We start from the raw sequence: 12176 nt of genomic DNA, 5'->3' as shown, positions 1-12176 counted from the left end.
AGACTGAAGCTGAAGCTAATATAGAAGTTGATGTTCGTCTTTCACCAAATTCTCAAAGTTTGCTGAAGAAACTGAAGTTGTTTAATACACAAAAAGAAAAAGCAGCTGAAGTTGCTCAGAAAGAAAAAGTTGTTGATGGTATAGAAGATGATGATGTTGACAAAAGTACTACGAGCTCTTCTAGTTCTTCTGATGATGAGATCGATGAAACTGAACGTTTGAAAAGAATTCAAGAGGAGACAGAGAAAGAGAAATAGTTGAGAAAGAGGAAGAGACAGGAAAAGGATGATGCTGCTTATATTCCATCTCCTGAGCATGTATCTGAATCTCAATCGCCTTCAGGTGGAAGGAAAAAAGCGGGTGCGAGAAAGAGGATTGTTTCTCCTAAAATCAAAAAGGTTACTCCCAAGATCAAGAAGCCTACAAAGATTGTTCTAAAGAAGAAACCTTCCCAAGAATCAAGTAAACCACCATCACCACCACCTGAACCTATACCACATCAATCTCCTATACACTCACCATCTCACCAATCACCTCCTAAACAACCAACACCACCAAGACAACCTTCACCATTCCATCTCACACCACCTCATTCGCCACAACAAATTCATACCATTACACCACCACAAGAAACAACCTTACTTACATCTCAACCAATCTTTTAAACTCCACCACCTTCACAACCACTTATCCAAACCACACCTGGTTCTTCATGGTACAGAGGTTTTCCACCCGTTCCTCCGAACTTGAGTATGGGACTTGATGAGATTGGAGACTTTGATTTTGCGAGTAATGTTCAATTGAAGAATGTGGAAAGTAAAGTTGATGCTGTGATGGATGAAAACAAAAGATTAACAGCTGAAAGCAAAAGAGTGGGTGATTGTGAAAATATTCTCGAGATGCGAGTAAAGAAGTTAGAGTCTAAAAACAAGTCTGTAGGTCCCCTTGAGTCTTACGGATCGTTACAGAATCGTCTATCTAACCTAGAGTGCGGAATCCTCTAGATCAGATTGTAGCAGAAAACGTGTAGGAAACAGAATTCACTTTCAACTGGGTTTCTATTGATTATCAAACTTGCGTATTACAATCAAACCAAACCCTAATTCGTCCAAGCTAGTGCTCTCACGAATTTCTATCTCACAAACTCTGTTTTTGCTGATTAACCTTAACCCTAATGTATAACCTTGTTTATATAACACAAGGTTTACAAGTGGGCTAGGTTTACACTCCTGGGCTGCGAATTGGACAGGCCCAATTCGCCCCCATCACCCAATTCCTTGGGTTTAGTTAGCCCAAACATAACAACTAACTATTACAAAGCTAAACCCGCTAACTGTTTATCGTTTAACTAATTACAAGATATCCAAAGACCAAATCTAAGCTGTTGTCACAAACATGCACCAACAAACTCCCCCTTGACAATAGCTTCATAAAAACTTTGTCTTGAGTCAAAACTTTGTCTTCAGTCTTCTTGCAATCTTCAAGTAATCTTGCACTGTCTTTGGTCTTTGGATAGCTTCAGCTTCAGCTTCAATAGCTTCTGTCAGTAACAGACTCCCCCTAAGCTGATGCATCCAATCACCAAATCTTCAACACGTTAGCGTTTGAGTAAACTCCAGTTCAGCATTTGCACAGCAATCTTCAAACTCTTCAATCTTGTCTGCAATATAGAAAGGAGGTTCTACCATGCATCCAATCAAAACTCTCATCTTCACACGTCACAGCAACTTCTCAGCAACAAACGGCTTCAATCTGTATACTATAAAACAAACATCTCGAGAAACCATAAGAATTTTTCAACATAAGTTAAATAAATTATTATTTTTCAAGAGATTAGTTATACTGTATAACAAATTAAGCTTTTTCAATTTCATCACCAACACGCAAAACTTTTGTCCAACACAGAAGAACCTGCCTGATTTAAAAATTTTGAACTCACTTTCTAACACCGTCTCCCCCTATCAGTAATAATTCCTCCAAGAATAACAGTTTTCCGTACGTTAAGAATTTTAAACAGAAAATGACACTATTTTTGGATTTTTATATTTTCTGAAAGCAAGTAAATAACAAAAGCAATAAACACTCTATTTTTGTGAGAATCACTGGTAAGAAGATCATATCAGCACAAGCAAACTGTTTCACACAATCATATAATTCTTTATTTAATTTTTCTCGTGAAAAGCAGTTCAAGACGATTACCAGTATGTTTGTCCACTTAAACAAAATGCATGAACATTTCAAGTACCATTACCATATGATACGTTAAGGTAATTTTATTTTCTGAAATACGAGCGTGTCCCACTTCAGGATATACCCCCACGATCAAGGTATGCACAAAGATTCATCGTAGTAGGTGAGTATACTGAATTCATACATTAAGATATCCTGTCTGTGTTTAGTTCTGCATTTAACCTGTTTTATCATGTTTTGATTTCGTAACCATGAACACCCAAATAAATACAAATCAAATCCTGGAAATATAAACAGCACACTCTATCATGCAAGTATCTTCCCTACCACATATTTCACAAGTCCAATCCAGAGTTCTGAAATCTTAACTGGGAATAGGTTGAGAAGAGAACAGAATAGATCTTTAGTAGAGATGGTATAATATACAGATCAAATGAGATTTTCTCAGTTTGATATAGGTTTCTTGGGTTTCTTTTGGGCACTAGAGGGCCTCTTTCGGGTGTATTAGATCTATAGCGCGACAACGAACAGCTAGGTCAGCATGTATCTGGATGCAGCAGAAGCTGTCGTTGCCTAGCACCTCCAGGTCAGCATATATCTGGATGCAGCAGAGGAGGTACACGACTTGTTTCAGAGAAGATTTCAGAATCAGATCAAAATTGTGTGTATCGGGAATTATACAGACATTCAAATAGAAATGAGCTAATTCCAAGTGACTATCTTTCCTGGGGTCATGTACAATTTTAGTTCTAACAGACAGACAGCCAAGATATCCCTAGTTGAAACAACAGTATAAAGACCCAAAACTTCAGATTTTGGCAATCTATCAACGCAAGAATTAAGGTCATTAAACCATACACCACTGATGTGTTCCCCACTCATATTCAGGTCATTTAAGTTTATATCACATTGGTAAGTTGATTATTTCATGCTTTTCGCCTACTGGTACATCATATAATGAAGCTGCTATCACACTTAAGCAATTTAATTTTAAGTTCAGTGTGACAGTCTAACTTGCTGATGTACTATCATTTCTTCTTTTTCACACAGTGATATCTCATTTTTGATTTTCTATTTTTTTTTATGTTTTTGATTTTTCAATTTTTTTTGTGTTTTTGATTTTTTAAGAAAAGAAGTAAACTATTTACAAAAAATTCTTATGAAAAACCAGTTATTCAGGATTCCTCATCCCGTTGAGTTCGACTAAGTGTTCAAAGCGAGCCCTGTCAAATGCTTTAGTATAAAGATCTGCCAGGTTATCCTCTGTGTCGACTCGATGAAGTTCAATCATTCGCTTTTCAGCACAATCCCGTATAAAATGATGACGTATGTCAATATGTTTTGTGCGACTGTGGTTCACGGGATTATTAGTTATTGAAATAGTGGCATTATTGTCTATCATAATAGGAGTACGAGTGAAATCCAAACCGTAATCGCGCATTTGCTGTTGTATCCAGAGAACCTGAGAGCAGCAGCTTCCAGCAGCAATATATTCAGCTTCACACGTAGAGGTAGACACACAGGATTGCTTCTTGCATTGCCAAGACACGATCCTGCCTCCTAAGAACTGACAACCACCTGTTGTAGACTTTCTGTTCGACTTGCATCCTCCAAAGTCTGAGTCAGTGTAAGCCACAAATGTCAAATCACTATCAGCTGGATACCATAACCCAAGTTTAGGTTTCCCCTTCAAGTAACGAATAATGCGCTTCACTGCTTTCATGTGTGACTCTTTAGGATTCGCCTGATATCTGGCACACAAGCATACGGCAAACATGATGTCGGGTCTTGAAGCAGTCAAGTACATTAGAGAACCAATCATTGCCCTGTATTGAGTAGGATCAACATCTTCAGTACTTTCATGATCTGGGCCAAGATTGTGATTTTCACATATGGGTGTGTTGGCAGTAGTGCAATCATTCATTTTGAACCGACTCAAAATGTCATACACATACTTTGTTTGATGAATAAACATCCCATCCGCCTTCTGTTCAACTTGTAATCCCAGAAAGTAGGACAGCTCACCCATAGCACTCATTTCGAACTTGCTCTTCATCACCTGCTCGAACTCTTTACACATGCTTTCATCAGATGACCCAAAGATGATGTCATCCACGTACACCTGTACCAGCAGAAAATCTTCCTTCTTCCTCTTGATGAACAGTGTACTGTCAATCTGACCTCTTTCAAAACCATTCTTTATCAGATGTGTAGACAGTGTCTCGTACCACGCCCTGGGAGCTTGATGTAACCCATACAAAGCCTTATCAAGTTTGTACACTCGATCTGGATAATCTGGATCAACGAACCCATCTGGTTGTGAGACATACACCACTTCTTGGACTTTCCCGTAAAGAAACGCACTCTTCACGTCTAGTTGGAAAACTTTGAAGCCCTTGAATGAAGCAAAAGCCAGAAACAAACGAATTGCCTCCAACCTTGCCACTGGTGCAAACACCTCATTGTAATCAATCCCTTCTTGCTGATTGAAACCTTTGACCACCAATCGAGCCTTGTTTCGCGTGACTATACCCCTTTCATCCTTCTTGCACCTAAACACCCATTTAGTGCCAATTTCTCTTTCACCTTTAGGAAGATCAACCAACTCCCAAACCTTCAACTTTGCAAACTGGGCCAATTCCTCTTGCATAGCTTCAACCCATGAATTGTCTTTAAGAGCCATATGAATGTTCTTCGGCTCCTCTTGGGAAATAAAGCAACTATACAAGCACTCATTCACTATCCCAGTCTTCTCAATCGACACAAATAACCCTGTATTCGCTGCTATGCTTCTTCTCGTTTGAACACCTGCAGCAGGATCTCCCAGTATCATGTCAACTGGATGATCCCTATTTGCTCGTGTAGTAGCAACCGCATCGACTTCCAAATTGTCACCAAGGTTTGAGCCAACCTCCCCCTGAATATGCTGATCCGCAAACGGATTAATGAAATCCTCCCCCTGATTGGGTTCGGGTTCATCGTCACTTGAATCAGTATCAGCAGCATCTTGAGAAGGTCCCGGAGCATCTGTTGTATCAACATTTGATCTAGGCATGAACTCGCCTTCATCATCACCAATCACTGTTTGAATCAGCTGAGACTCATCTGCATTGGAAAACTCAGGAATATTAAATGATTTAAAAACACTTTCATAATCATATAATATAGCTGGTCCACTCGTTGACTGTTGAGGTTTGTAAGAAGTGATTTCAACATTAAACACAACCTCAATTTTACCAGTTTTTAGATTAAAAACCCTTTTATTCGGTGCGCCAGGTACGTAACCTAGAAAGTAGCCCTCGTCAGCCACCTCACCGAATTTTTGTTTATCTTTATTTCGCACAATGGTGCAGGGTAATCCAAATGGTTCAAAGCCTTCTAAGTTTGGTTTCTTGTTAAACATTAATTCATGACAAGTCTTGTTAAAACGTTTAACAGTCAACACTTTGTTTAGGACGTAGCAAGCTGTATTCACAGCTTCCCCCCAGAAAAGAACTGGTAGCTTAGAATCTGAAAGCATCGTCCTAGCGGCTTCAATCAACGTCCTGTTTTTCCTCTCAGCAACTCCATTCTGTTGAGGCGTATAAGGAGCAGAATATTGATGTTCAATTCCCTTGCGAAGACAATAGAGATCCAGAATACGATTCTTGAACTCCGTGCCATTATCACTCCTTATCCTCTTGATCTTTGCATCATGGACGTTTTCCAATTTTGTAAAAAGATCTATCAACATCTCTGCTGTCTCATCTTTTGTACCTAAAAAGAAAACCCATGAATAACGTGAGTAATCATCAGTGACAACTAAACAATAGTACTTTCCACCTATGCTCCTCACGTTCACTGGACCGAATAAATCCATGTGAAGTAATTCGTAAGGGGCATCTATGGAATTTACTGTTTTTGATTTATGAGGTTTCTTGTGTTGTTTTCCCTTTTGACATGGAAGACATTTGTCTTCCACTTGAAACCTCCGCAATGGAACCCCTCTCACTAGCTCATTTTTAACAAGATAGTTCATTTTGCGATAGTGAATATGGGCCATGCGTCTGTGCCACAATATCGATTCAGCTTCAGATGCTTTTGATAGCAAACACGCCACCACTGCAGTTGGATCCTTAGCACCCATGTCCATGACATAAGTGTCATTTCTCCTTGGCGCTCGCATGACTATCCAATCGTCTGGTATCTTCAAACCTGGTTTCAGCACTAAAGCTTCATTCTTGGTAAAATGGACCGAGTGACCCTTGTCGCAGACCTGTGACACGCTCATAAGATTGTGTTTAAGTTGCTCAACATAGTTCACTTTGTCCAGTGTGATCTTCCCGTTGGTCACCTTTCCTCGTCCAGTAATTCTACCACCTTTTGCACCCGCAAAATTCACTTGTCCTCCATCATATTCTTCAAATTCAGTCAACAACCTCGCATCCCCCGTCATGTGCCTGGAGCAGCCACTATCAACATACCACAAGTTGATAATCCTCCTTAGCAGCTCCTGCACACACCAACCAAGAAATTAGTTAGATTGGGGGACCCAAGCCTTAATGGTCTTGGGTCGTCCAAATTCACCAACCACCGGAACATCCATCCAATATCCATTACTCCTAACTGGAGTCTTGGATCTTAGACCTGTTGGAAATTGATTTTGACTTCCACTAGGTCTTTGGTCCTGAGGGTTCCTATGTGTGTTTGGACTATTTGACCTTTGAAAATTTTGATTTTGATACCAAGAAGCATTATAGTTATAATTTCTAAAGCCATTGTTATAAAAATTTCGACCACCATTATTTTGGTATCGATTTTGATATTGACCTTGACTTCTGAAATTATTGGTATTTTGATTGTTCATTCTTGGTGAACTGCTTCTAGGTCTCTCAAATCTGCCTGGTGGAGATCTAGGCTGAAATCTAGGTTGATTTCTTTGAAAACGAGGAACTTGTGGAGTTCCTTTTTCAGCCTTATCCTCACCAACAGCAACTGGCTCTGGTTGCTTAGGAGCAGATTTCTTTGGAGAGTTGGACTCTCTCTCCTGCTTATCACCATTCTTCTCTGGTGACTTCTCTCTCTTCCTCTCATTCACCTGTGCTTCATTCGTTTTGTTAGGACAGCAGCTAGCTACATGTCCTTTGGTGTGACATTTGAAGCATGACATCCTTTTCGAAGACTTCTTATCTGAAGCCTTTGAACTAGATTCAGGTTTTGATGATGATGGCACAGAAGGATTTGGTTTAGTTTGCTTAATTTCAGAATTTTCATTGTTTTTATTTTTAGCAAACTCTACGTTCGATTCATTTTCAATAACAGCTGTTTCGTTTTGCATGTCACTTCCTTGAACAAAACTAATCTTTTTAACAGAAGTTGAGTTTTTATTCCTAGGTTGTGAGGTTTTCGTTTCCAAAACAGGTTTGCTGTTATTATCCTTCTTGGCCTCATCTCTCTCAGACTCCTCTCCTCGACCTGCTGTGGAACTACTCGGTGCTGTTGACATGAATTTGGTTAGCTCATCTTCATCAGGTAGGAATGAATAATCATGACTAAGAGGAGGTGGGACTTCATTAAAGCCTTGGAATCCCACACTCGTCTTGTCATTACTCTTCTTTAACCCACCCATCATGTGTTTCATAACAAAAGCAGAATCCCTGAATTGACCCAATTTCTTTTCAAGTTCAACAATTTTGAGTTGAGCATCTGACAACTCTTTGTTTTTATCAGAAATCTCTTTTGTTTTTTCAGCCATCATGTCATGAGCTAAGTCAATGACTTGAAGTTTTTCATTTAATTTGCAGGTTACGGCTTCAAGTTCACTTTCATAACCTTTTATTTTCTTCAAGTATGACGTTTCGTTTCTTTTAGCAAAAAAGTTTGATTCTTTAATGTTAGACATTTCGCTTACCAAACTTTTGTTTTGTGCAGACAACCTGTCAACCTCACCCTGCAGTTCATGACATTTTAAACACACAGAATTAGATTTTACCTCTCCTGTTTGTTTGTCAAGGTTGGCCATTAGAGCAGCAAGCTGAGCTTCCAATTGTTTATACTTAGCATCCTTTTCCTCAGCTTCTCTTTCATATTCTGACTTTTGTTTTTCATCTTCAGCACCTGTTGTCTGATCAACTTTCTTTTCTTCAGCTCTATTCTCTACCTTCACCTCAGCATCCACTTTCACTTCTGCATCATCTACTTTGGCTTCACCATCATCGATTGGAGTAATCTCTGCCATGAATGCTTGAGAGACATCCCCATCATTTTCTAAGTGAATGCTCCAATCATATGAACCCTCTCTTGCAGTAGAGATCAACGCCTTTGAGCTAGAGTTGTTTGATGCATTTCTGTTGTTTGAACTCTGGCTCGAATTATCTTGCTTTTGTTTCTGACATTCCCTAGCAAAATGCCCATAACTTTGACAATTAAAGCACCTCACTTTGGTCTTGTCGAAACCAACGCTCCTTCCAACAAATTTCCTCCCAGTTCTATTCATAAACCTCTTCACACGCCTAGAAATCATGGCCATTTGCCATTGCAAATCCATCTCTTCAAGATCATCAGGGTCAATCTGATCATAGTCTTCATCTAAAGTGGCAGGATCAGAAATCTTTCCCTGAATATAGTTTTCATAGGAGGCAACAAACGAAGCAAGGAGAGCCAGATGCTCTTCAGCAGACTTCACACTCATTGGCATTGACTTAGCAGTAGTACTCTGCTTAGAAGCTGACGATTTCTTAACTCCTGATGAACCTCCTGAAGCAGCAACAAAACAAACATCACCATCCTGATTCACCATAACCTGCTCATTCTCACATGATAAAAACGCAGTAGCAGAGTCGCTAGAAGCGTTGTGAGATGAAGAAGATGTAAGCCCATTGTACACTGCCGGATCTTGAACCTGATCATATCCAGTATCTTTCTTCTTCATGCTGAGCTCATAAGCTCTCAACTTTCCTACAACCTCTTCAAGCTCTTTTGTTTCATAATCTGCTTCACCCTTGATCATTAAAGTGTAGATATCCCACTTAGTAGGCAAAGCATCTAGCAGCTTGTCATTCTTCTCTACATCAGAATAGCAATCGATCTCATAATTGTCCATTTCTGACATCAGATGGTAGTAACGTGTGATGACGTCTTCAAGTGACTCATGCTTCATGTACTTGAAGACAGCAAACTGCTTCTTCAGTAGATCAATCTTGTTCTTCTTGACATCAGCATTACCAGCGTATCTTTTCTCCAAAGCATCCCACATATCCTTTGAGTTAGTGTACTTTTTGAAGGTATGTTTGATGCTATCAGGCAACGACATTTTGATTGCAGCCAAGGCTCTCTTTTCAGCCTCATACATCTTTTTATCATTGTCTTGCATGTTCACATATTCTGTTCGACGTGGTCTGCCCTCAAAGTCGTGTGTTGGATTCACGTAACCATCTTCGATGCATATCCACATGCGCGTATCCTGATATTCAATGAAGGATTGAAAACGATCCTTCCATGTCAAATAGTTCTCCACCTTCATCATCTTAGGTGGTTTGTTGGTAGTGCCAACCTCGTGCTCCATTCTCAACAGCTCGTTCAAACTAGACATGTTCGACATTTTAACGTAACAGACTGAGAAAACCGTACGAAAGTTTCCGAAAGCAGTGGTTACTAAGTTACACCGTTAGAATCGTCTCGAAAAGACGAATCCAATGATATATAATGTCAAAGACCGAAATCGGGATTTTCCAGACTTTTTTTTTTTTTTTTTTTTTTTTGTCCTAAAAATCACACGAGTTCAACGGTGCAAACGGTTCTGTCTAACGAGTTACGGATCAATTTCTATTTGCAAAACACCGAAAAATTTCCGACGCTTGCCAACTGAAATTCCACCACTTGGTTCTTTCTTAATTTCGCTAGTTTTATGTTAATTTCGCTAGGTCAGTCCAAGTTCAATTTTGCTGGAAAATCAGGTCAAGTTCGCTGGTCAGTCCAAGTTCAATTTCACTGGAAAATCAGGTCAACTTCGCAGGTCAAATTCGCTGACAACTTCGCTCCAAAATCGTCAAATTCGCTGGTCAATTTCGCTATTACGACGACCAGTAAATTTGCCGAGAAACCGTGTTAATTTCGCTGTGGAAAATTTACACGGTCACCAAAGTCGCCTTTGGATTTAGCTTCGCCGGTAAGTTTGCTGGGTTAAGTTCGCAGATCAGTCAAAATCGCCAGAAACAATTAATTTCGCTGGTCAGTCAGCAAAATTAACCAGATTCGCCAAAAACAGTCAAATTCGCCCGGTAACTTTGGAAAGTCAATCTGTTCGAAATTTTTGATGATTTTCTGGATTTTCTAACAACTTCCTGCAAAATCAAAGCAGCAAATCAGCAAAAAATTTCGAAAATTTATCAAGAACAGATTGAATAAACTCAAGAACACGAAGAACAGTCTTCGAATCTTCAAGTCTATCAGCCAAAATCCTTCAAACAATCAATCAGAAACTATCCTGAAAACCTGAAAATCAGCAAACAAACCACCAGAATATCAAATCAGCCAACAAAATTCGAAAATCAAGATCAAACACACAAAAAAATTTCGAAAATTTTAAGAACCCTAATTATCAGGTTTCAAAAATTTCGAAAATTTTACTCCCTGTTTCTGCAGCAAACAATTCTGAACCGAGCAATCAAGAGCCTAAAGCTCTGATACCAATTGTAGGTCCCCTTGAGTCTTACGGATCGTTACAGAATCGTCTATCTAACCTAGAGTGCGGAATCCTCTAGATCAGATTGTAGCAGAAAACGTGTAGGAAACAGAATTCACTTTCAACTGGGTTTCTATTGATTATCAAACTTGCGTATTACAATCAAACCAAACCCTAATTCGTCCAAGCTAGTGCTCTCACGAATTTCTATCTCACAAACTCTGTTTTTGCTGATTAACCTTAACCCTAATGTATAACCTTGTTTATATAACACAAGGTTTACAAGTGGGCTAGGTTTACACTCCTGGGCTGCGAATTGGACAGGCCCAATTCGCCCCCATCACCCAATTCCTTGGGTTTAGTTAGCCCAAACATAACAACTAACTATTACAAAGCTAAACCCGCTAACTGTTTATCGTTTAACTAATTACAAGATATCCAAAGACCAAATCTAAGCTGTTGTCACAAACATGCACCAACAAAGTCTTTATTGAAGAAGATAGATACTGATCAGACAGAGATTGATTTCTTGAAGGTGAGAGTGGCAGAGTTAGAAGAAGAAAAGACTCGCCGAGATGAACAGAACAAGTACTTTGAATTGAAAAACAAAGAACTTGAAGCTGCAAAGGCATTAAAGGAACATGAATTTTATATGATGAACAAGGTGATTGAGAGTATGCTCGGAAAGTCGATAGAGCAAAGGTTTGAGGAAATTCAAGTTGAAGAAGTCAGGGCTAAACGCCAAGCTGAGATTGAAGCTTTAATGAAAGACAAAGGCAAGAATGCTGCAGGCAGTGTTGCAGTAGCTGAAAGATCATTGTTCCATCACTAGTTGTTGAGAATCCTTTTTCGATATCTTCTGTATCAGCTATTTTTGAGGAAGATGTATCACTTGAAGATCTTGCTGGGAATGATGATGAAGAAGATGATGAGGAGGATGATGATGAAGGGGGTGATGACGAAGAAGATGATGATGATGATGATGAAAAAGTGTGTCTGTTTCAATGATGAAGGGGGTGATGACAGCATGTCATTTCAAGCGAAATCAGAACAGTATAAATATGTGTGTCTGTTTCTCATTTGGTACCGAATTGTCAAGTTGTATACCGAACTGCTGCCAAATTTTTCTGTGATCAATTAATGAGAAACAGTCTTTAAAGTGATATTCGGTCTATTTCTACTCCATTCTCTTTGATTCAAACTGTTTGTGTGATTCCGCCACATAAACAGTGGTATTTTGACTCTGATTGACTCACTAGATCGTCAATATCGATCCTACACCTACCACTTTTCGCATTAATAACTTACTTAATTATCTTTCAAT

At 39.2% G+C, this 12176-nt stretch overlaps 1 protein-coding gene across 1 annotated transcript in view; it reads left to right on the top strand.

The window, feature by feature from the left end:
- The first annotated feature begins 752 nt into the window (after positions 1 to 752).
- Positions 753 to 12176, top strand: part of LOC110943272 (keratin, type I cytoskeletal 9-like) — a 47138-nt gene continuing 35714 nt past the window's right edge. Inside the window, exons 1-3 of the mRNA XM_035989904.1 lie at positions 753 to 935; positions 11349 to 11628; positions 11721 to 11842. Of these exons, the coding sequence (XP_035845797.1) occupies positions 753 to 935; positions 11349 to 11628; positions 11721 to 11842 (585 nt within the window). The remainder of the gene's footprint in view (positions 936 to 11348; positions 11629 to 11720; positions 11843 to 12176) is intronic.

The sequence above is a fragment of the Helianthus annuus genome, chromosome 5 (genome assembly GCF_002127325.2).
Source record: "Helianthus annuus cultivar XRQ/B chromosome 5, HanXRQr2.0-SUNRISE, whole genome shotgun sequence".
Taxonomy (NCBI): Eukaryota; Viridiplantae; Streptophyta; class Magnoliopsida; order Asterales; family Asteraceae; genus Helianthus; species Helianthus annuus.
This window is presented reverse-complemented; position numbering and strand designations above follow the sequence as displayed.